This window comes from Gallinula chloropus (assembly GCF_964237585.1).
Source record: "Gallinula chloropus genome assembly, chromosome: 29".
Lineage (NCBI taxonomy): Eukaryota > Metazoa > Chordata > Aves > Gruiformes > Rallidae > Gallinula > Gallinula chloropus.
The window spans coordinates 587,132-612,137 of record NC_140114.1 but is presented as its reverse complement, the minus strand read 5'-3'; the positions used below and the strand labels follow the sequence as shown (position 1 = coordinate 612,137).

Here is a 25,006-nt window from a genome sequence, read left to right as displayed (position 1 = left end):
CCACACCTCACTGCAAGGGTGACACTGGGGAGGAGAGGAAAGGGGGGCAAAAGAAAAGGGAAAAAAGGGGGAAAAGGGAAAAAAGGGGAAAAAGGGGAAAAGGGGGAAAAAGGGGAAAAGGGGGAAAAAGGGGAAAAGGGGGAAAAAGGGGAAAAGGGGGAAAAAGGGGAAAAGGGGGAAAAAGGGGAAAAGGGGGAAAAAGGGGAAAAGGGGGAAAAAGGGGAAAAGGGGGAAAAAGGGGAAAAGGGGGAAAAAGGGGAAAAGGGGGAAAAAGGGGAAAAGGGGGAAAAAGGGGAAAAGGGGGAAAAAGGGGAAAAGGGGGAAAAAGGGGAAAAGGGGGAAAAAGGGGAAAAGGGGGAAAAAGGGGAAAAGGGGGAAAAAGGGGAAAAGGGGGAAAAAGGGATAAAAAGGGAAAAAGGGATAAAAAGGGAAAAAAGAGGGGGAAAAGGGAAAAAGGGGAAAAGGAGATGAAAAAGGAGATAAAAAGGGAAAAAGGGATAAAAAGGGAAAAAGGGATAAAAAGGGAAAAAGGGATAAAAAGGGGAAAAGGGGATAAAAGGGGAAAAGGGGATAAAAGGGGAAAAGGGGATAAAAGGGGAAAAGGGGATAAAAGGGGAAAAAGGGAAATAGGGGGAAAAGGGGAAAAAGGGGGAAAAAGGAAAAAAGGGGGGAAAAGGGGGGGAAAGGGGGGAAAAGGGGAAAGGAAAAAAGGGAAGGAAAAAGGGGGAAAAGGGGGAAAAAAAGGGGGAAAAAAGGAGGGGAAAAGGGGGTGGGGAAGGGAAAAAGGAGAGGAAAAGGGGAGAAGGGGGAAAAGGAGAGGAAAAGGGGAGAAGGGGGAAAAGGAGAGGAAAAGGGAGAGGAAGGAGGAGGCAGAAGATGCGCCGGGTGCTGCCGCAGGGTCGCAGCCCTCTCGCCTCCCTCGCTGTCAGTCCAGCCCCCGGCGCGTCCCCCTGGGCAGCAGGAACGGCCCCTTCTCCCCCCGGAGAGCAGCTCCCCAGCAGAGGGGGGGATGTGCCCCAAGCCGGGCAGGGCAGGGGGCTGCTCCCTCCTGGCTCCAGAGGCAGGGAAAGGAAATAAATATGCTTGTTCACAGGGAAAAAATTATATTAAGAGCTTTCCCCCCTCAAAAACCCCTTTACACAGCAGGAAGGTTTCCTCTCCTCTCTGACCCTGCAGGAGCCAGGAGCCCCCAGGAACTCTGCTGCTTCTTTTTCATATTATTTATATATAAAACCCTAAGGGTTATGGGGGGGAGGAACCAACCCTCTTGGGGAAAAAAATGAACTCAAAGGAGGGGAGGGGAAAAAACAACCCAAAAAGATCTGTTTTCCTGGAAAAGGAGAGAGAACAAACTCTTCCCAGATCTTCCTCTTTCCCAAGCTAGGAGGGCTGGCGGGGCTGCGGCGCTGGTTTGGTTCCACTTGAAGACAAGTCCACGCTGGAGAAGCTGCCCAACCCACTTCAGATGACCAAGCAAGCTCCAGGGGAGGGGTTCTGGGGTGCAGGAAGGGTGGGGGGTGAAGGACTGCCCGTCTCTTGCCCAGCTCTGGGGAAGGGCAGAGCTCTGGGGCCGCGGCCGAGGTGCCTTCTCTCTTCTCAGAGCAGCTGGCGCCGTCGGAGATGTGCAGCCGTCTGCTGGGGTACAGGTGGAGGGTGTCTGTGCCTGCCCAAAACTTGGCATCTTTTTTCCTTATTTTCATTTTTTTTCATTTTTTGGGGTTTTTTTGGGGGGGTAAATATATTTTGTTGCTGCTGCTGCTGCTGCTTCTTCTAAGTGTCGCCCGGGTTTGTTTCCTTCGTTCAGACGCTGCACGTTCCGAGAGGGGGAGAGAAAGGTTCACCAACCCGATGCCTTTCTGAACATCAGCCCATCTCCTTCCACTGCTTGTAGAATTCCAGAACGTTCTTTATCTCTACGCTGGCGTTGGCAGCTGCCTGGATGGCAGACTGCAAGCAGAGAGACAGAACAAGGGGGTTGATCTTCTTGGTGAGCACCCTTCACAGCCTGAAGAGGTTCTCAGGTAGTTTTGGCATGGTTAAGAGAGCCAATTGTCCCTCACAGAATCATGGAACCCCAGACTGGGCTGGGTTGGGAGGGACCCCAAGGGTCCCAGAGCTCCAACCCCCTGCCACAGGCAGGGACACCAACCTCCAGGCCTGGAGCTACACAAGGTTGCCCAGGGCCCCAGCCAACCTGGCCTTGGACACCCCCAGGGACGGGGCACCCACCCCCTCTCTGGGCAGCCCCTTCCAGCCCCTCACCACTCTCTCTGCAAAGAACTTCCCCCCAATCTCTCCTCTCCCCCTTCCCTCCTCCAGCTTCACCCCATCCCCTTGTCCTGCCATTATCCACCCTTTAACAAGCCCATTCCCCTCCTGTTCCTCTGCTCCCTTCAGGGACTGGGGGGCTGCAGTGAGGTCCCCCCACAGCAAGTGTGGTGGTTAAACAGGGTTAGATCATGACAGAGGCCTGAGCAGACGTGATAGAACAAGGGGCTTTCAAGGGAAAACATGACTTGGAAGCTGAATTTGGGACCTGCTGACCTGCATGGGTGCTGAGAACACACTTGGGTCCTCCAGCTGAAAGCCCGTGATGATGGTGACCATCCCCGTGGTGTCGTCCTCCCCGCTCCCCTGGGACACAGTCAGTTGTTTGCAGCTGTCCAGGATTTTATAGAGGTTCCTGGCAGAGAGATGGGAGGAAAGAGAGAGGGGAAGGTCAGAGGGAAACCTGCTCACAGGACACGTGGTGAGCAGGACTCTGTCACCTGCTGAGGGCTTTTCTGAGACCTTTCTCAGCACCACGAGGTTGGTGCTGGGTGAGAGGCAGAGGTGGGTGCCCCCTCCACACTCCCCAGGGAATTTTGTAACTCCTCAGAGCACCAAAACCAAGCAAACTGCAGGACAGGCCTCTCCCCAGAGCCTCCTTCCTGCTGGGAACAGCAGCTGCTGTCCCATCTTACCAGGCATCTAAATCTTGTCTCTTCAGTTTATGCCTCTCAAAGCTCTTCCCAACGTCCTTCTGGCAACGAATGTACCTAAGGAAAGATCAGAGTGGCTGAGCTCACCCAGAGCCCATCACCTGGGCTGCAGGTGACGCTCCACAGCAGGTTTGTACACCAAGAGAGATGAAACTCCCTCAGTGGCTCCTGTTTCCTGCATCAATCTGGGGAAGAACTTTTGCCCAGTGAGGGTGAGGGAGCCCTGGGACAGGCTGCCCAGGGGGTGTGGAGTCTCCTTCTCTGGAGAGATTCCAGCCCCGTCTGGACACCGACCTGTGTGCCCTGTCCCAGGGACCCTGCTCTGGCAGGGGGTTGGACCCCATGGGCTCTGGAGGTCCCTTCCAACCCCTACAATCCTGTGATGCTGTGATCCTGTTTCATGGCTGAGCAGAACACATCTGGAGAGCCAGCTGCCAGCTGTGCTACTTCAGCACCTTCCCTCCCACTGAATCTGCCTCTCAGCCTCTGGTCTTTGAGTCTCATCCCTCTCCTGAGCTCTGGCTTTCCTTTGGGCTGGTCCTCACTCTGCTCTGAGGGACCCCAACCCTACATCCCGCCACTGGCATCACCCTCCACCCCAAAACACACCCAGCTCCCAAAAGGAGGAGAGAAATCCCATCCCTCCCCCTCTCACCTGTTTCCCTTTTTGAACTCAGTCTCCAGGTAGCGGATGCTGTCCCGAGCTCCTGGGTTCTCCTTCTTCAGGAAGTCCAAGCCATCAATCACTAACAGGGGGAGGGAAAAGAAAGGAAAAAAGAAAGGAAAAAAGAAAAAGCAAAACCATCTGGCTTTACAGCTGTGCTCCAGATGTGTCAAGGCTTCCTTATCCCAGGAGGCAGATGATGTGGAGGGTGAATACACCGCGGTAAGATTCATGGGCCCCCCAAAAGTGACACGTGGAAACGGTGTTGTAGCTGCTCCAGGTGATGTAAAGAACAGCAGCAGCAAGGGAGGAAGCCACCACCTTGGTGACAGGGTTGTTTCCCCCCAGGGAGGGAAGGAGGGGGGGGCAAGGCTGGTTTTTTGGCTGTGAGTGCCCGTACCTGTTCGAGGGATGATGATGATGAACCTCCCGCTGGTGGCCAGTTGCTTGACCACAGCCAGGTGCTGGCACAGGGCCTGGGTGTCCGGGACAAGGTAGGGGGACATGGCTGACTGTGCTTTGGGCTGCTGGAGACTCCCCTCCAGCTGAGAAACCTCCAGCTGGAAAAACAAACCAACCAACCACACGTTTCCGTGATCAAACAGGCTGAGACTTGCCCTGTGAAGCTCCAGCTGGTCCCACCAAACCTCCTCCCAGCTCAGGAAGCAGAGGGCTGGATGCAGCCAGTGCTCAGAGGGAGGTGACTGTGACTCTCCACTGGTGTGGCCCCACTGTCAGTACCACTGTCAGCTCCATGGAAGGACAGCAAACTGGCAGTGTGTCCAGAGGAAGGCAGCCACGAGCAGGGAGAGGTTCAGGGGGAGACTCAGGAGGTCCCTCAGCTCGTTCAGCGTGGAGAAATGAAGGCTGAGGGGTCACAGTCAAAGGGGACAGTGGAGGGGAGGTGCTGATGTCCCCTTGCTGGTGGCAAGGGACAGGACACACAAGGAAACGGGATGAGGCTGCACTGGGACGAGCTCAGACTGGACCTTGGGAAACGGTTCTTCCCTGAGAGGGTGGCGAGCACTGCACGGGCTCCCCAGGGAAGCAGCCCCAGCACCAGACCTGTCAGGAGCTCAAGGAGCATCTGGGTGATGCTCAGGTTCAGTCTGGGACCAGCATCTCCTACCTGCAGTCGAAGCTGAGCCATGTCCCTCATGAGCCTGTTCCGACGAGCTTCCTCTGCAGCCTAATCACAAGAAACGAACTTCCACATTAATTAGCAGGACACACACAGGCTGACAGCAGGAGGAGGGAGGCAGGGAGACCTGAGCAGCTCCACAGAGCAACCTCCCACCAAGGATCTGTGCTTAGAGTTACAAATTTTGAGGGAAGCAGCCCAAAATTGAAGGATCTCAGGTCAAACTGGTAGGAAATCAGCCCAAATGGGCAAATTTCTGCCCAAATTGGGCAGATTTCAAGCCAAATTTGAAGGATTTTGAGTCAAACTGGCAGGAAATCAGCCCAAATTGGTAATTCTGAGGGCAAATTTGAAGGATTTGAGCCTGAAATTGAAGGATTGCAGGTCAAGCTGGCAGGAAATCAGCCCAAATGGGCAAATTTCTGCCTGAATGGGCAGATTTCAGGCCAAATTGGAAGGATTTCAGCCCAAAATCAGCAGATTGCAAGCCAAATTTGAAGGCTTTCAGGTCAAACTGGCAGGAAATTAGCCAAGATTGGCAGATTTCTGCCCAAATCAGTAGATTTCAGCCCACATTTGGAGGAATCCAGCCTAAATTGGTAGATTTCAGGCCAAATTTGAAGGATTTGATTTAAGGGATTTGGGCAAAGGACAGAGAATCAGCCCAACTCACCATGTGGAACTGGGCCTGGGCCTGGTGCAGCAAGTTGTCCTGCTCTGACTGAGCGATGCTGATGAAGATCCCAAGCTCAGCATTGAACTGCAGGATGCTGCCTTGCAAGTGGGTGATGAAGTGGCCAAAGCTCCTAATGCAGCAAATCCGGACAATGGACTGTGGAGAAGCAGAGGGGAGATCACCAGCCACGTCTGAACCCCCTGGGGGACCATGTCTGACCTCCCTGGGGGTCCCTGCCAGAGCCAGCTGTGACCCTGCAGCTCATCCTCTTGGGAAAGGCAGGAACTGCTGTTAGAAACAGCCCAAAGGAGTTGTGTTTTGGGGACAAAAAGCTCAGGAGAGGCCTGGGAAAACCTACAGAAAGCTCTGAAGTGCTCACAGGCTGGGGTTCCCCAAATCAGGAGCACATCACCAGGCTCTCACCCATCCATCTCTGCTTCCTCACCAGAGGAGGGTTGCAGGCAGCATCCTGCAGCTCCAACCAAACTCCTTTCATTAAGGGAGAGCAGAGACAATGACTCTTCTGCCCTGACAGGGAGGTCAGGAGCCTTCAGGCAGCAAAGCTTTGTGCTCCCCAGGCAGGGAAGCGAAGGCACAGCGAGTCTTTCGGACAAAGAGATGACCACAGTGACCAGCAACAACACAAACCCACCTCTGACTCAACAGTTTGGATCAGTTTAGGGTCTGTTTTAGCAAGAAAGATCTTCGTTTGCAGAGCTAAGACAGGCTGCACCTCTGGAGACACTGAGATTTCAGGCTTCACCCTGACTCACCTCCTCCACTGCTGAGAAAATGGGCCGGTCCTGCTCAAAGTTAAACCTCTTGTGGGCATTCTTCAGAGGGGGAAGGTTTCTCAAGGCCACATCTTCAGGAAGCAGCAAGTTGGCTTTCAGGTCTGGGAGCTCAGCACCACTCAGAATGTCCTTGACTTCGTTACACAGGACCAGCCCTGGAGAAGGTGGAGGGGAGCAGAGCAATGGGTGGTGATGGCTGGAGCACAGTGCTCCAGAAAACCTGTGGTTTGGAGGGTCAGCTTCCCCCTTCCACTCCAACAGACAAACATCCCTGTTCAAACTGTGCTCCTCATGAACCATGGGGACCTTTGGGCCCAGGTACAGGGCACACTGTGACCATTCAGCACTTCAGTAGTTCCCATGATCACCATGACGATCACAGAACCCCAGCCTGGGCTGGGTTGGGAGGGACCCCAAGGGTCCCAGAGCTCCAACCCCCTGCCACAGGCAGGGACACCAACCTCCAGGCCTGGAGCTACACAAGGTTGCCCAGGGCCCCAGCCAATCTGGCCTGGAACACCCCCAGGGATGGGGCACCCACCCCCTCTCTGGGCAGCCCCTTCCAGCCCCTCACCACTCTCTCTGGACAGAACTTCCCCCCAATCTCTCCTCTCCCCCTTCCCTCCTCCAGCTTCACCCCATCCCCCTTGTCCTGCCATTATCCACCCTTTAACAAGCTGATTCCCCTCCTGTTCCTCTGCTCCCTTCAGGGACTGGGGGGCTGCAGTGAGGTCCCCCCACAGCCTTCTCTTCTCCAGGCTGCCCCATCCCAGCTCCCTCAGCCTCTCTCCATAGGGGAGCTGCTCCAGCCCCTGAGCATCCCTGGGGCTCCTCTGACCCCTCTCCAAATCCCACCCTCACTGACAGGTCAGGTCCTGACAGGGAGTTCAGTGGTGTTGGCCACACAAGGACTCCCCAGGCACAGACAGGAGCAGGTCAAAGCCACCAGCCAGGAAAAGAGCTGAGGGCTACAGGAGAGGACTGAACTGGAACAGGGTTCAACACCCAAGCACCACGTGTTTATGAGCCATGGAGACGTGTCTGCAGGCAAAGTGCTACTGGGAAACCTCCCACCCTGGGATCCAGCAGCTGGCTGCGACGTGACATCACCACTTCCTCCTCCAGTACCTGATCCCTGCAGGTCTGCAGCAGAAGGCAGGAGGTTCAGGAGCACAGACAGCCTGTTCCATAGGCTCTGGGAGCTCTGCAGGGACAAAGCCATGGAAAACATCAAGACAGATGCATGCAGGAACCAGGCCCACCCAGGCTGTCCCACCTTTCACACATCTCAGGGTGCTTTATGAAGAGGAAACACTACACCACCTCAGTCAAGGTGATCTTAACTCAGCTGGTGGGGTATTTAACATCACCTTCTGTCCAGGGCTGGAGAGATACCCAACCCAATATCCAACCCAGAGCAGCATGGGCAGAACACCAAGCAGGAGCTCCCACCTGAGCACACATGATGATGAGGTCGGTGTTGGTCCTCAGCCAGTCCAGGAACACCTTGACAGTGAGCAGCAGCCCTTCGTTGGTCACAATCTCCAGCTTCTCCTGAAGGGACCGCTCGTTCCTGCAGGATTTGTTACTTGAAATGCTTTCCTCAGAGTCAGACAAATCATCTAGGAAACCAAGGGGAAAGGAGGGCAGCAGGATGAAGCTTTTCAGTGCCTCCTCACAAAACCAGCTCCCTGTCCCCTGTGCTGCTGGTAAGACCATGGATCACTGGTGTCATCCTTGGGAGAAGGTTGCTACAACTGATGAAGGGATTGGATGGTCCCTCAGTGAGTTTGCAGATGACACTGAGCTGGGAGGAAGTGTTGATCTGCCTGAGGGTGGGGAGGGTCTTCAGAGGGATCTGAACAGGCTGGACCCATGGGCTGAGGTTGAACAAGGCCAAGTGCAGAGTGCTGCCCATGGGACACAACCACCCCAGGCAGCTCCAGGCTGGGGGAGACTGGCTGGAGAGCTGTCAGGAGAGAAGGACCTGGGGGTGCTGGGTGGCTGCAGGATGAACAGGAGCCAGCAGTGTGCCCAGGGGCCAGGAAAGCCAAGGGCAGCCTGGCTTGTGTCAGGGATAGGGTGGCCAGTAGGGCTGGGGAGGGGATTGTGCCCCTGGACTGGGCACTGGGGAGGCTGCAGCTCCAGTGCTGCTCCAGCCCTCTGAGCATTCCCGTGGCTCCTCTGACCCCTCTCCAACAGCCCCACATCTTTCTTGTATTGGTGGCCCCAGCTCTGGACATCTCCTGGAGAACTCCCTGGACTGGAAGTGTCTCTCTACAGAGATTTCACATGGGAAGAAGGAAGATAATCCACATTTCTAACACCTTCTAGAATTATCCTCTGTGTTATCAGAGCTGCTCAGCACTCTGCCTGCTGAGCAGAGCAACAGATGTCCCTGGCTGGCTGCAGGGTGTTTCCTTTACTCAGCACATGTATCCCTGGATGTCAGGAAGCAGGAGGAAAGGAAACACCCAAAATACCTGCCCAGAACTTGGGCAACCTGCTCCTCCAAGCCTGGCTGAAGGAGAACCACGAGAAGGGGTGGCTTTTAGTGAACACACTGCTCCAGCTTGCAGTCTCCTACACAGGAACTGCACCAGCATCAGCACGCTGCTCCTTACCTTGCTCTGCCAAGCTGCTCTTCTCCAGATCTCCATTGACACAGGGTTTGCTTTCTATTCCATCCTTCAGGATGGGAGGTTCACTGCTGGGTTTCAGGAGGATGTTGCTGAACGTGGGTGCCAAGCGGAAGCAGCGCTTGGTCTGGAACAGCTGGGTGGACATGGCCTGGAGGTTACTGGCTATGCTGGCGTCGCTCGTGCTCAGGGCAGCTGGCCCATTGACTGCTGGATCTGGAGCCTCAACTTTAGAGGTGCTCTGGCTCTTGGAGTCCCCCAGTCCACCACCATCCACACAGTTCAAGGCCTCTTTGGCCCCACCTTTGCCGCGGCCGCTCCCCTCCTCACCCGGCTCATCCTCCATGTCCTCCAGGTCAGAGCGGGACTCCTGGCTGTTCATGTCAGAGTCCGTCTCCACATCAAAAGCAGCTTCTGCTTCCTCATCGCTCTTCTCCGACCCGCTCTCTGAGCCATCACTGCCCTTGATGGAGCCCTGGCTGGAGTCAGAGTCAAAGCCCTCACTCAGGTCGCTCTCATCCACCTTCTGGGGGTGCCGCCGGCGCCGCAGGCAGGAGAGGCGGGAGTACTTCTTGCTCTTCTTGCAGTCGCTCCTCCGCTGCTCCTCGCTGCGCTGGTGGTTGGCCAGGTCAGCTTCAGCTTCCTTCTCCGTGGAGTTCAAGGGCTCCCGTGGCTCCTGGTCATCTGCAGGCATTCCAAGTGACACCCCAAGGTCAGAAGGTCACCCGAGCTCCCTGCCAGCCCCGCGCCGGGGGAACCCGCAGCGTCGCCTCCACCGGTGTCTCCAACCAGAGGAGGAGCAATGGGGACCCTGAAGAATTATTTGCTTCATAAAAGGCACCCAGAGAGATGTGTCCCATCTAGAGTCCTCCCACCCACGCTGTGCTGCTTCAGTGTCAAACGTGGCCAAAGCAGCACAGCTGAGTCTTAACCCTTTTTACAGCCTAAAGGCCAAGTGAGCAGGGGCAGGGAACGTGCCAGTCAGCTTGATTAAACCAGCCACTCCACCCAGGCACTAGGCTGAGCTGACCTAGTCAGTTCCTTGGTCAACAGGCTCACAGCCTCTGCAGCAGCACCCCAACAGCTCCAAACCCCCTGCAAAGGAGTTGTCCTCCACTGCTGCTTTTGAGCCCTGTGAAACGTTACAGACTGTGGGAGAAAGATTCAGCAGTTCTGTTGTCTGCTCAACAGGATCCCTTGGAATCCCAGAACCCCAGACTGGCTGGGGCTGGCAGGAGCCTCTGGAGACCCCCAGCCCACCCCCTGGCAGAGCAGCATCCCCTCAGCGGGTGGCACAGGCCGGTGTCCAGGCGGCTCCGGCATCTCTCCGCAGAAGGAGACTCCCCACCCGCTCCGGGCAGCCTGGCCCAGGGCTCCAGCACCCACAGAGGGAAGAAGTTTCTCCTCCTGAGGGCACCGACCTTCCTGTGCTCCAGTCTGTGCCCGTTGCCCCTTGTCCTGTCGCTGGGCAGCCTGAGAAGAGCCTGGCCCCCTCCCCTTGACCCCCTTTAGGGATTGATGAGCGTGGATCAGATCCCCTCTGCGCCCTCCCAGACTGACCAGCCCCAGCCCCCCTCCCACCAGAGACCCTCCATTTTCATCCTGTTCTGGTTCTGAAACTCACAGAGAACAGTACAGTGAGGACTGCCTTGGCAGATCACCCCCCTTTGGGGCTTTCAGCTCAGCAGTCAGAGAGCCAGACCCCTCTCACACCCCCCAGGCACTACGGTACCAAACCCGTGCCCAGGAGACTTCGGGAGGGAAACCAAAAAAGGAACAAAAAGAAAGTCCTACAAACAGGCAACTGGGAGATGCAGCTTCTCCTGCTGCTGCTCTCTTACCTGTGCCATCACTCTGGAAGGCTGGGACTGGGTTCTCCCCTTCCTCCAGCTCTGCCTGCAGGCGAATATTGACGTGGTTGATGAGGTGGGAGAAGAGGGCGAGCGTGAAGGCGATGGCTGCGCTGTACTGCTTGGAACCTGCAAGAGGAGAGCAGAGCGATGGGGAGGAGACTCCCCACCGAGCCCAGCTCCTCTCCAGCTTCACTGGCCTGCTGAGTATTCACCACTACGTGTGCAGCTGGCTGAGTAAGCACTGGTTACCTGCCCTCTTGAGGCTGTGAACGCTCATAAGGCAGATGATCACCATGCGGAAGATGAGCAGGTCAGGGAGGAAGGAGTAGCCGTTCTCATACTCTTCTTCATCCTCACTGGTGGAGCTCAGGTTGGGAGAGGGCAGGTAGAACAAGCACAGGTTGAAATCCTCCAGCACAGACTGGCAGAGGGATGTCAGCTCAGAATCCAGAGAGCTGAACGAGAGGAAACAGACCTGAGAATTATTGCTGAAGACTCTTGGCAGAGTCTGTGTGGAACCTGCACCAACCCCCCAGCACCAGCCAGGATGGGGATGGAGCACCAGCCTGTGTGTAAGCTGCTTTAAAACACCTGCTCTGTTACAAGTGGGAAGAGGTTCATTTACCAGCACCTGAAACCCCTGCAGCAGAGACAGGGGAAATCCAAGAGGGGAAAAATAAAATAAAAATAAAAATAAAATAAAATAAAAATAAAATAAAATAAAAATAAAAATAAAATAAAAATAAAATAAAATAAAATAAAATAAAATAAAATAAAATAAAATAAAATAAAATAAAATAAAATAAAATAAAATAAAATAATCAGAGAGCTGTAGGAACCTCTCCACTTATAGCTCTCCATTGTTTCCATCACTAACAGGTGATCCTATTTCTTGGAACAAGGTGTCTGTATGGATTTCCCAGCACCATGAGCTGCCCTGCACGTGTGCAGACACTGACCCTCTGCTGTCCCATCAACCCAAATCCAGCACTTGCCAGGAAAAAGCATTTCATGACTGAAGAAGGCAGGAAAACCCCCAAGCTGCACAGTACAGCTGAGCTGAGGCTCACGACTTCACCATGTGCTCAGCCAGGAACTCAGGGCTGTTAATGGTTTGGCAGTTCAGCCTCCCCTGAAGACAATGTTCTCCTACAGTGCCAGCAGCAGCCCTGGGAAGCCTCAGCACAGGCACTGTGACCCTACAGGGAACAGTCTCTTCCAAATGGGAATGGTGCTGCTGCAAGCTGTCAACAGAGGTGTCAGCTGCAGAACCTCACCTGCTCTTTGGCTGCAAAAGACTCTGCAGGTACATGAAGCTCACCAGCAGCCTCTTGATGTCTTTGCCTCTAGAAAGATTGAGAGGAAAACACAGTAAAGCATCATCACAGAGCTGGGCTGGGCTACCAGAGCTCTGGTAACAGGCAAATCGGGTCTCAGTGGTCACAGAATCACAAGGTTGGAAAAGACCTTCAAGATCATCGAGTCCAAACCACTGTGGGAAGTGGTAAACCACTGTCTGATGAAGTGGGTACACACTGCCAGCTGCAGCAGCATGCCTCAAGCCTCACCCACAGGCACAAGCACCAGGGGAGAGCGAGAAGGTCCCTCATCTCAAACTCCACACCAGCATCTACCTTTCCTCCTGGAATTATGACCTGAGAGACTGAGAATGGCATCTAGTCTGGGGCTCTCAAAGTTCCAGACCAGTAAGTGCCTTGAATGGACCCTGTACCAGCTCCCACCTCCCCAGGGAGGCTCCTGCTTTCAGCTGGCACCGAGCTGCACCTTGGATTTAGGGGGAGGGTAACGCTGGGAACACACTGATGTTTAGATGCTGCAAAGCAGTGTTCCCAGTTAAATCAAGGACTTTCCAGCTTCCCAGGCACTGCCAGCAAGGAGGCACAAGCCTTTTGCAGGAGCTGTACCTGGAGCTGGGAGGGGACACAGCCAGGAGAGCTGACCCAGGCTGGCCATTCCAGACCACACATCACACTCAGTATCTACACTGGGAGGAGATGGCTGGGGAGGGAACCAGCAGTTGGTGACCAACTGTGCTGTGCATCACCTGCTTTGTATATTCTCCTAGCATTACCCTTTATCATTTCCCTTTCCTGTCCTGTTATTACAACCCATGAGCTTTACTCTCTTCCCAATTCCCTCCCCCATCCCACTGCCTGCTTGTTTTAGCTGCCTGCTGGGTTAAACCACAACAAGACCCCCTCTCTCAGCCCAGAGGAGGACACTGGTGGCATTGCCAACCCTCAGCCTGCACCCTTCTCCTCCTCTTTTCCTTCTTACCTTTTCTTGCTTGGAGACAGCTTCCTGGTTTCACATTTCTTCAGCTGGTGATACATTTTGGCTGCTTTGTCATACAACCGCTTCAGGTTCCCATAGGCACCTTCAAAGGACACTTCAGACTGGATGCTGAGACACCAAAACAGAACAAACTGTACTTTGCCACAAGGTTTTCATTCCCCAGAAAGTTATTCAGGCATCTTAAGCATGAAGACAGGTGCTTAAGCTCTTGTTTGAGCATGCTGGGCTACTTACTTCCCACCTGGGCTACAAACCCCACTTCCAGCTGGAGCAAAGCTCCACTGCAGCACTTACCTGGCTTCACAGGGGTGCAATTCCACCCACCTCACTGTGTGGGGTGGCTGACTGCACCTCCACTCCCCCTCAAACCTGGCTCTGGAGCACAGAGGGGCTCAGACAAATCCCTGCCCTTCATGTGCAGTTTAGTGACCAGCACGATGGCTGGTTTAACTGAGCCTCTTTCTTATCAGCCCTGCTCAAGGCTGGAACAGACCCATCTCCTCCTTGTCCCCTCACACTTACCCACTGAAACCAGCAGTCACATGTCCAAAGTGAAGGAGGAAAAAAGAAACCCTGGCACCAGCCACCACAGTGCACTGATCCCCTGTCCAGAAAGTCCAGGTACTCACCAGCGTAAATAGCAATAGGTAGCTTCCACATTGTAGTACTTGCTCCCTGCCAGTGTCCCCAGCTGGTTAAAGGGCATGCCTGGCACCAAGCAGAGGGGCAAAGGCATTAGCATTCTTCAAAGGCATCAGCATTCTCCAACAGCCCTGCTAGCAAACAGATGCTTTCTCTCCCTCCACGTTTCCACACAGGGGGGAAGAAGCCCCAACTCAGGGTGCAGTACAAAGGTCTGGCCAACTCAAGCCTTTTGCTACCCAGTTGGTTTTGTTTCCCTCTTCCTGTTGCACAGTGCTTTGATATCCTCCCCACCTTCCTGCCAGCAAACAATGCCATCTCCTCCACATGAATGAGGCCTTGACTCAGTGTCCCTGCTGACACACATCACCGTGTCAGATGTTCTACCTCACCCTGGTACTTGGGATCAGCCTGTCAAACAACTCTGAGCACTCTGCAGAGGCAGCACAGAGAGGATGTTCTTCTGGAGCTACACACTTTTGAAAGCAAGAGAGGCCCTCAGCTTCTGCCACAATGTGTTCTCACACCACAGAGAACTCACTGGAAGGACAAAGCAGCACGTGATGGGTTTCTGAGGGGCAAAAAGAGGGAATGACCAGAAAGAAACACTCTGCTGCTGGCAACAGGCAGCTGGGTCTTCCAGACCAGCACAACTTTATCACATTCCTGGAAGTCTGAGCTTCTCAGAGGTTATGAGGTGAGTAAGGTGTGCTCACTGGCAAAGAGCACGTTACCTTTAACTCTTTGGCTTGCCAGCAAGAGAAGGAAGTGATTTTAACCAGAGGATAACCCCCCTCCTGTCTCAGCAGCAGGTTATAAACCTGACCAGCAGAGTATTGCTCTTAGGTTGTGGCAACATGACTTTAGTGACTAAATACTCCTGGCAACTCATCACTCACCAATTTGTGGTGCCACAGAAAGGGCCTGATAGTAAAACCGCTCAGCCAGCAGCTCCGTGTCCACACCTGCCAGTTCATTCTGATAGCGAGCTGGAAGGAAACCACACCTCAGAAACCAGGCCACTGGAAGGGACACTGGGGTGGGAAGGGACCTCCAGAGCCCATCAGTCCAACCCCCTGCCAGAGCAGGGTCCCTGGGACAGGGCACACAGGGCGGTGTCCAGATGGGGCTGGAATCTCTCCAGAGAAGGAGACTCCACACCCCCTGGGCAGCCTGTCCCAGGGCTCCCTCACCAGCATCCCTGTCCCTCCTCTGGACTCTCTCCAGGAGATCCCTGGCTGGTTGATCCCAGGGAGCCCAGCACTGGACACAACACTCCAGTGGGGCCTGAGCAGGGCAGAGCAGAGGGGGAGGATCCCCTCCTGTCACCTGCTGCCCACACTCCTCCTGATGCCCCCAGGATCCCATTGTCTCTCTCAGCCCCAAGGGCACACTGCTGGCTCATGGGCACCCTGTCACCCACCAGGACCCCCAGGTCCTTCTCCTCAGAGCTCCTCTCCAGCAGCTCATCCCCAGCCTGTGGTTATTAAGTCCTTGAAATGCATGTCCAAGGGAAACCAGCACCTGTGATTAACCACGGCTGGTGCCTAACGATGGGCTCAGTCAGCACTGTGAAGACACCAGCTTTCTAATATGTTAAAGGCCTGAAGATGATGCTGTTCTTACCTAGATCTCCCAGATAGACCAGACATCTGTGACATGCCATCTGTGCCCACTCCATCTCCTTCTCTGATGCAGACACAGGTTTCTTGCAGCCTACATGAGGAACATGAAGTCAGACACAGTGTTAGGTCAGGGCTGCTGGGAAGGTGTTTGAGGGGCTCCTGCCCCCTGATGAGGCACCCAGTGCTTCACCAGATGGAAACAAGGACCATAGTGGCACACTGTTGGGTACCACTGGTGGCATCTTAATCCACCACCAGCACTGGTTTGTTCCTGTTGTCCAAATGTGGAGAGTAAAAGAAGATGTGTAGACACTGATGCTCACCCAGGTCCCCTTCAACGCCCCGATGACCAGGGGCAGCACATCCCTAATGGTCACTGGAGGGTCTCACTCAGGCTCAGCCCCCAAGGGATGCCACAGAGCTGGCTCCATCTGCACTCAGATGAGAGGACAAAGGCCAACTCCTGTCTACAAGCCATGGGATCACGTTAGCATAGTGCTGAGTACAAGCTAATGAGGCCTGTTGAGAGGCTCACTTCGTCAGCATGGCTAATGAGGCCTTTGGATGGGAGCTGGTGCAAAGTCCCTGGGAAGCCAGAGCAGAGTCTGAGCACACCTGCACCTGGAAGCAGAGTCTGACATGGACACACCCCCCCCAACATCAACCACAGCAACAAGCTCCCTGGCTCAAGACTGAGATCCAGAGGTAGGAGTGGGCAACCAAAAGGGGAGGAAGGGCAGTAAAACAAGGAGAAATTGGGAAAACTTGTGTTTCAGCCAGAGCAGCTACAGTCAGTTAGGGAGAACTGCCTCTGGGCAGAACTGCTGTGGTGTCCAGAGCAGGGCCCCACGCTGGTGGCAGGGATGGAAGGCATCTTCTGTGGGCAGCAGCTCTGCAGCTTTCCAAGGAGGGGATATGAAGGAGGGGATGCTGGTCTCTTCTCCCTGGGATCCAGGGATAAGATGCATGGGAATGGTTCAGAGCCACACTGGACATTGGGAAGTGATTATTCCTGAGAGCCTGGTCAAATACTGGAAAGGGCTTCCCAGAGAAGTGGTCAATGCCCCAAGCCTTTGGAAAATGCCCTTAATAAAATGCTTTAACTCTTGGTCAGCTCTGACTTGGTCAAGGAGTTCCTCTAGCTGGTTGCTGTAGGTCCCTTCACACTGAACCAGCCCAGTCAGTTCTGAACTCAGGGGAGAGAGAAGTGAAACATTTTTCAAAAAGGAAAAAAAAAAATATAGTTCAGCCAGTGAAAAGTGTCAAAGGCAACTAGGGAAGGCTCCAGGCAGCTGATCTGAACCAACCTAAGCCATCAAACCTGACTCAGTTCCTGGGAGGGGCTGTGGCTGGCAAGTCCATGCTGCTTCCCACCTCCCCAGCCAGCGCTGCCCCGGCTCAGGCAGAGACCAGGAGGCAAAAGCAACACATTTACTGACCAGTCCAACCTCCAGGCTGAGTCACTTCCCCCCTGGCTGGGTTTAAAAGGGTGGAAGTGAAAGCTGGAGGCTTGAGGGAGCGGTGAGGAAGGGTTCCTGCTTTCAGGCATTGTATGAGTTGCCCTACACAACACATACCTGTGGCCATGTACACTGCTGGGCCTGTCCTCCCCCTTCCTCTTGCCCTTTGAATCCTCTTGCCCCCATTTCTACAACCACCCAGTTGTGTCCACCCTACATCACAGCACACACGGGGTTCTCAGCAGCCAGGTTCCTCTGAGCATCCCCGGGGCTCCTCTGACCCCTCTCCAACAGCCCCACATCTTCCTTGTGTTGGGCCCCAGCTCTGGACACAGGACTCCAGCTGGGGAGGGCAGAGCAGAGAGGGACAATCCCCTCCCTGTCCCTGCTGCCACCCCTCTGCTGATGGAGCCCAGGATCCCATCGCCCTTCCCAGCTGCAGGAGCCACCCAGCTCATGTTGAGTTCCTCATCCCCCACGACCCCCAGGTCCTTCTCCTCAGGGCTGCTCCCCAGGAGTTCTTCTCCCAGTCGTGTCTGTGTCTGGGATTCCTCCAGCCCAAGGGCAACAGATAATCCCTTGAACGCTGCAGCAAAGAGGGCCCAGCAGAAGGAAAAGCCACCTGTGTGGGAGTCCAGCCTCACCCACAAGCCCAGCACCCAGAGCACTGACCTATCAGAGGGTCTGTGACGTGCGTCCAGTCGATGCAACCCTGCAGCTCCAGCTGGTAGTGGGACTGGATGTAGAGCAGGAGGTGCTGGTAGAACCCGATGCCAGCGACCAGGTGCGTGCGGTACGCGCACTCCAGGGTGCTCCTGCTGTGGATGTGCTGCAGGGAGGAAGAGGAGGACACCTCACAGCAGCCTGGGTGCTGGTTCAGGCCAGCCACCCAAGCTCTGCCAAAGAGGAAGCAAGACACTGAGTAGCTGAGCTGTACCCAGTGGGATTCACTGTGGAGGGGAAAGACTTGCTGCAACAAGTAGTAAATCAAATCAAGGTGTGTGGTTACAGCACCTTGGGTACGTCCAGACCACCATGAGAGCCCAGGGCATCAGAACACACAAGTCTGAGGGTTGTATTTTCCTGGGATCAACCCCACTGACAAAGACTCTTAAGACCTTTTTTCCACGTGGAGATGTGTCTCCTCTGGACAAAAATCAGGCAGATTATGGGATATCCTGTGGGTATTTGGAAATACCCTGTGGCCTGCCAGCTGCCTCAGCAGATCATTACAGCTCACCTGCCCCACAGCTAGACCAGAATACATCAGGTCACTGACTTCAGGAGTCCCTGGCTCCTTGTCCCCCTGTCCACACCACAACGAACACAGCTTTTAACCCACCCCCTGCCCAGCCAGAGACCCCCCCATGCCAGAGCCACACACTTACCTTTTTATTTGTTTTAATGAGCTGGATAACTTCATAGTAAACTTTCCTCCAGAGTAACTCTTCTGCTTTTCTTCCATAATCCACTGGGTGCAAGAACATGAGCTTCACACACAGCTCACGCAGCCTGGGATCAACAGCCAAGAAGTCACTTTTAGCTACAGCAGCTTCAAATCCAGCTGCCAGGGCACAAACATGGGAGAGGCCAGTCTGAATTCATTATGATGGATGAGCTGGGCCATCTGGTGATGGCAGAGCTCCTATCACTTGCCCACAGGAGCATCTGGAGAAGCCACACACCTAACCAGCTACCTTGGCTCAGCTGGCCAGCAGCAGCTTCCCAAATTGAAGCAGCATCAAAAGTTGTCTTGAAAGGTGACAAAATTAGGAAGGAAAATCGCCCCTGCTGGGCATCCTCTCAGCCTGAGCAAAGATTTCACACACAGGCCTGTGCTTTTTGGGGTTTTTAAAAGAGATAATTACAAGGAAGACATCAGCCAAGGCAAAGACAACTTGTTTGGATTACAAAAGCCAGGAAAGCCTCCAGCCATGGGCTGTGTGGTGAGGTGCTGGTCAAACAGAGGTCTGAAATCCAGCCTCTGCTTCACAGACCTGCAGGGATCCCAGGTTCCACAGGCACACTACAAACCAAGCACCCTGTGAAACTGCAGGTTCAGAACCTCCTCCAGCCTTTGCTCCACCTGGATTTTCCCCAGCCATCTATGAAAAAACCCCAACCAACCCAAACCCAGTGTCCTGCCCAACTTACTTGTTCCTCAAGCTGATGTTCTCTGGTTTGAAGACTTCTTGATAGGCTGCCTTGTTCCCAAGGATGAGATCCAGTCGGTGCACAGCCTCTACCACTGCTCTGCAACAGGAATCAGAAAGAACAGCTCCAGAACAGCTCCAGAACAGCTCCAGAACAGCAGGTTACCTGGGATTATTTCACTGAGATCTGGGATGTCTGTGCAGAAACCAGACTAGCCTGGTTAATCCCATCATTAGCAAGCCACATTACACCATTAATTGATTTCCTTCCTGCCCTCTATCTTAAAAAGCTTATGGAAAGAAGGGAAAAAAACCCCAGAGTAATGTACACTGTAATGATTTTGCTACAAATCATCTGTTAAAAATCACAACTACTGCCTGTCTGGTCAAGAAAGGTCACACATTTCTATGGTCAGCCATAGAAATGCCTCTGGACACGTTAGCAATTAAACACGTCCTCTGAGGTTAATCTAAACATCTCAAACTCTGTGAATAAAGACACTTGGTGATTTCTAACATGTATGTTTTGGCAGGGTAAGACTCAAACACCTTCCTGCTTCCTTGTTTTCCCATCGTTTCCATTTGGCAAAGGTTCCCAGTCTTTGTTATGGTGATTCATTGATTAAAGCTCTGAAGAACCTCTCCATGGCAGGTGAGAGGTCTCCAGAACCAGCCTAAAGCAGGTCACTTCTTACAAGACTGAGAAGTCAGATAAAAGACAGACCAGGCAACCTTCAACCCTCTGAGTCAGGCAAAGACATCCTCCTGTGAACCACTGCCCAGGACTCTCATCCTGGAGGAGAAATGCCACTCGGTGTGTCCAAACCTGAAGTGCTCCCAAGTCTGTAGCAGGGAATAAATCCGACTCCAATGGCAGAGCCTGGCAGTGAAGGAAACCCAGGGATTTAGGGAAGTGTTTGTGCTGACAGGACCCTCATCAATGCCTCATGGACAGCTCAACAAAGCAAAAATCAGCTGGCCACATTAAAACCTTCACACCAAGGGAGATCTCCTCTAAACCTCTGCCTTTCTAAGCCTGTATGTGAGGTCCATAGAATCATGGAAACACAGACTGGCCTGGGTTGGGAGGGACCCCAAGGGTCCCAGAGCTCCAACTCCCTGCCACAGGCAGGGACACCAACCTCCAGCCCTGGAGCTACACAAGGTTGCCCAGGGAGGCTGCAGTGAGGTCCCCCCACAGCCTTCTCTTCTCCAGGCTGACCCAGCCCAGCTCCCTCAGCCTCTCTCCATGGGGAGCTGCTCCAGCCCTCTGAGCATCCCCGTGGCTCCTCTGACCCCTCTCCACCAGCCCCACATCTTCCTGGTGTTGGGCCCCAGCTCTGGGCACAGGACTCCAGCTGGGGCAGAGCAGAGAGGGACAATCCCCTCCCCATCACTGAGCTGAACCAACCTCTTCCTAAATAATCCTGAAGAAACCCCATTAGAGACCAGGAGTCACACCCAGAGTCTGCTCCTGAGCCTGGTCTCCCCAGCTCCTGCTGCTCACTAGCACCTTTCTCAGGTGGCCTGAGGTCCTCAGCCACCTCCAACAGCCCCACACCCTCAACAGCAGGAAGGCAGGAGAGTGAAACACCTACAAGGAAAAGGCAGAGAGTACAAAGCACCATCCAAGCCCAGAGCACACCAGGGGGACAGGACACCAAACAAGCCCACCAGACAGGTCCAGATCCTCTCCACACCCTGCAGCTGCTGTCCTGCCAGCACGGTGCAGCTGAGAGGGAACCAGCTCCCAGGGAACACATCTTCCCAGGCAGGAGGGCGACCAGAAGAAAGGGGAACTGCTGACCTGGTGGATTCCTGGGGAGAAGGACAGGGGAACTACCACCCTCTACTCCCAAAGCAGGTGGAGAGCTCCCTCCCCTGAGGAGAGCTGCCTGAGCCACAGGCACTGTGTGTCTACCCCAAGCTGGTGTGTTACTGGCACCTCAAGGTGGGAGATGACTTCCCAGGGACCACAAGCAGTCAGCACCTGGACCCAAGGGGCACAGTCAGCCCTCTGGCTGGGATGTCACACCCAGGGAGCCCCGAGCTCAACTCCTCACGTGCACGTCAAGCTGCAACCAAAGGCTCCACACCAGCTTCTCCTGATGCTCACTCAGTCCTGATTCCTCCACGGGCAGGTGGTCCAGACCCTCCTGCTGCTCAGTAGCCCACGTGCCAAAGAAAACAAAATAAAGAGTCACAAAGCCTCATCCAAGAGCCACCCCAAGCTCAGCAGTGTCAGAGAGGCACCCTGCAGCTGGACACCCATGAAGTGACAGGGATTACTCCAAAAAAACACCTTCCAGAACCTTCTTCCCAAGTCTGAAGGCACCAGGCAGCGATGTGGCTGCCAAGAGTACCAGCAGATAAGGAATGTGAGTGAGCAGCTGCCTGAGTGTGGAGCAGGGAAACGTTTCCTTGCAGTGACTCTGAGCTGTGACAGCCAGAGGTGCAGGGGGACACCAGGTGCTGCTGCTACTTTTTGTGGATTCATAAGGAAATGCAGAGTCGTTGAAAGCAGGAGGGTTTGGCTGTCAGGATGTGGGCTAAACACCCCCAGGGAAGGGGACTCAGCCCCTCCCTGGGCAGCCTGTGCCACAGCCCCACAACTCTGCCAGGGAAGAACTTTGCCCTCCCAGCTGAGCTGACCCTGCCCTGGGGCAGCTTGAGCCCATTGCCCCTTGTCCCATCTCCTGTCCCCTGGCTGCAGAGACCATCGCCCACCTCTCTGCAGAGAGTGAAGAACTCTGCTGGCCAGGGATGTCCTGCAAGGATCCTGTGTGCACAGTGAGGCCAAACAGGGACAGGAGGCAACTTCACTTCAAAAAGTGTTGGAACACAGCAGCAGAGGCACTTCAGAGCACGCAGGGGTTAAGATGCCTCCAGCAGTGGTGCTTGGGTGCCTTGGAACCATGGGCTGTCCTCTCCTTTGCAGTTAAGAGGCCAAATTTTGTCCCAAACCCCATCTTTCTACCTGCTGGGTTTAGACATTGCTTTCAGACAGCACTTCAGAACCAGAGAGGAGGCAAATCAGATGCCAGGCTATTAAAAGCATCAGGCAGAGCACATCGTGCCAGGCAGGGTGGAAATGGTCCAACAGACACCAACCCATCACTCTCCTCCTGTGCCACCAACATTCCAGCAGGGACAAGACAGTGGGGAGGGTATTTCTCCTCCCTCTATTCTTTCTTTACTCCTCTGCTAAGAGCCCCACTCTGAGGAGTAAGGGGAAGGAACTGCAGCCAGTCATTTGTATTCTGGCACGTGTCAGGACACAAATCCCACTGCCCAGGGCAAGGCTGGCAGACAGGAACAGTAACACCAAGCCCAGGAGCTCCTGGTTACCCAGAATCCAGAGGAGAAACCTGTAAAATCAACCTGGTCACCCTGTGCTAGAACATACCTTGTGCAACAGCACCCAGGGTAAGGGGCTGCACCGCTCTGGGGTGACACCTGGGGACTAAGAACCCAGGAAGACTGAAGAGGAAGAGTTTGGAACAGTGATGACAACCTCATCTCCAGCCCCACGTCTGGCCAAGGGATGTCTGCCTAGGAGCTCCAGTGAGGGAGCTTGTGAGGGGAGCTGAGCAGCCCACACATCCCACCAGGGACCAAAACACATCTTCAGCCACCTTGAAGGAGGTTTAAGAGGAGTCCAGAGGAGGGACAGAGATGCTGAAGGGCCTGGAGCATCTCCCCTGGGAGGAAAGGCTGAGGGAGCTGGGGCTGTTCAGCCTGGAGAGAAGAGACTGAGAGGGGATCTGAGCAATGGGGATCAATAGCTGAAGGGTGGGACCCAGGGGACATGGGCAGCCTCTGCTCAGTGTCTGTGGGGACAGGACAAGGGGCGATGGGCTCAAGTTGGAGCACAGGGAGTTCCCCACCAATCTGGGGAAGAACTTTTCCCCGGTGAGGGTGAGGGAGCCCTGGGACAGGCTGCCCAGGGGGTGTGGAGTCTCCTTCTCTGGAGAGATTCCAGCCCCATCTGGACACCGACCTGTGTGCCCTGTCCCAGGGACCCTGCTCTGGCAGGGGGTTGGACCCCATGGGCTCTGGAGGTCCCTTCCAACCCCTGTGACCCTGTGATTAACCAAAACACATCCCATTTTCCAAGCACTCATCCCATCTGCTACACCCCAGGCGCCAGCAGGAAAGGAGCTACAGGAGTTCAACTCCTGGATGTGGCAAGGCAGCCCTAACACCAGAGGGGTGATCTCCCTGTGGCAGCAGACAGGAGGCTCCAGGGCCCTGGGGACACTCCCCACACAGACACAGCCCACTGCAGGTACCCCACAGCATCACGTCCCACCACTGGCCCCACAGAAGGAGCAAGACACGACCCTCATGAACTCCACAGCGCAGGGGACGTGCTCACAGCCAGCACAACACACCCCAGGAGCCACCACTCACTCACCCACCCTGCCCTGGGCTTGTGGGCAGGGACCCTGCCCGGCTCCCCAGCCAGAGCAGAGCCTTGTCCTGCCTGAGGGGAGGTGACAGGACCCGGCCAGTGTCCCCAGGGAGGGGGAAACAGACCCCAGCCTGAAAATCCACCTCTTGCCTTCATCCCCCTGCTCATCCCTGAATCTGTCGCTGCTGAAACCCCAGTGTGAAGCCAACTGTACTGGTGAGACACTGGGAGAAGGGGAGGTTTCTGGGAACCCACAGAGCAGGGGCCAGGCCCCCCAGTGCTGCTGGGCTGGCACTTCAGCCCTGCTCCCTGAGCTGCTTCCTGACCCTTGTCTCCAGGCAGCATCCCCAGCGCACAGAGCAGAGAGAGAGGAGTCCAGGGGTGCCTGGGTGGGAGGATGTGCAGCCAGAACAGCCCTGGCCTCTGCAGAGCAGGGAAGGGGCCTGGCCCAGCCCCTTCCCCCATCCCACTCTTATCCCCATCTGCCCCCTTCCCACCTGAACCCCCCACAGCTCCATCACCCCCCTCTGGCTCAACCCGTGTCCCTCAGACCCCTTTCTCAGCAGTACCCCCATCCCCCTGTCACCCATCTCCTCCGGGACCCACAGCCCCCTCCCCTCAGCCCCCTCCCCTTCTGCTCTCCCTTAGCACCGCTTGTCCCATCATCCCCTCCCCCCAGCCCCCCGAACGCCCCCAGCCCCATTCCCCTGGGATTCCTCCCGTTTGCCCCCAACCTGCCCCACATCCCCCTCCCATCCCCTGCCCCCAGAACCCCCCGTGCCCCCTCAGCCCCAACGTCTCCATCCGGACCCCCACCCCCCTTCACCTTCCCTGGCTGCCCCCCCATCCCATCCCATCCCCTCCCCATCCCCATCCCCATCCCCATCCCCTCAACCCGACCGCCCCAGCCCCCTTCACCTGGGCACTCCCCAAGCTCCTCGGGGTCCCCCCAGCCCCCTTTCCCCTGCCACCCCCGACCTCCCCCAGCCCCCTTCCCCCTGTCACCCCCGGCCCCCTTCCCCCTGCCACCCCCCATCTCCCCCGGATCCCCCCTCTCCTATCCCCCCCTCGGTCTCCCACAGCCCCCAGCCCCTCCCCCAGGCGCCCCTCAGCCTCCCCGGGCCCGCCCCCCCTCCCCCCCTCCGCCGCCCCCGGCCCCGCCGCCCGCCCCGGCCGCGCCCCCCGCTCACCGGTACAGCCGCTTGGTGTGCAGCACCTTGGCCTCCGGCTCGCCGCTCTCGCCGGCGGCCCCGCCGCCCTGGCTCATGGCGCCCGCGGCAGGGCGAGGCCCGTCCCGGCCCCGCCGCGCTCAGCAGCGGCGGCAGCAGCGGCCCCGCCGCCGCCCCCGGCCCCCCGCGGCCGCCATGGCTGCGCGGCTGCCCCCTGCCCCGCGCCCGCTCTCGCGAGACCGCCGGCGAGAGCGGGCGGGCGAAACAAACATGGCGGCGGCGGGGCCGGCCTCACCTCGCGAGGTTTGACCCGCTCGCCGCGCCAGCACCTCCTGCTGGCAACATGGCGGCCGCCCGGCCTCCCCTCGCGAGAGCCGCGCCCTCGCCCCGCCCCGCCCGGCCGCCGCGCCAGTACTTGGTGCTGGCAAACATGGCGGCCGGAGCGGCTTCACTCGCAGGGAGCCGTACGGGCCGCGCCG

The 25,006-nt window shown here is 55.8% G+C and overlaps 1 protein-coding gene across 1 annotated transcript; it reads right to left on the bottom strand.

Annotated features, from left to right (window-relative positions):
* Window positions 1-749: 749 nt before the first annotated feature.
* On the bottom strand, window positions 750-24,625 carry SMG5 (SMG5 nonsense mediated mRNA decay factor; the record flags this gene model as incomplete). Its single annotated transcript, XM_084276889.1, has 22 exons — window positions 750-1,947; window positions 2,545-2,683; window positions 2,964-3,038; window positions 3,637-3,727; window positions 4,046-4,205; window positions 4,775-4,834; window positions 5,460-5,618; window positions 6,236-6,411; window positions 7,385-7,460; window positions 7,709-7,878; window positions 8,881-9,579; window positions 10,737-10,874; window positions 10,998-11,203; window positions 12,026-12,094; window positions 13,047-13,172; window positions 13,694-13,772; window positions 14,606-14,695; window positions 15,333-15,422; window positions 17,464-17,620; window positions 18,180-18,303; window positions 18,946-19,044; window positions 24,549-24,625. The coding sequence occupies 22 exons, from the start codon at window positions 24,623-24,625 to the stop codon at window positions 1,864-1,866; spliced, it is 3,144 nt and encodes a 1,047-aa protein (XP_084133015.1). The 3' UTR covers window positions 750-1,863.
* Window positions 24,626-25,006: the final 381 nt, after the last annotated feature.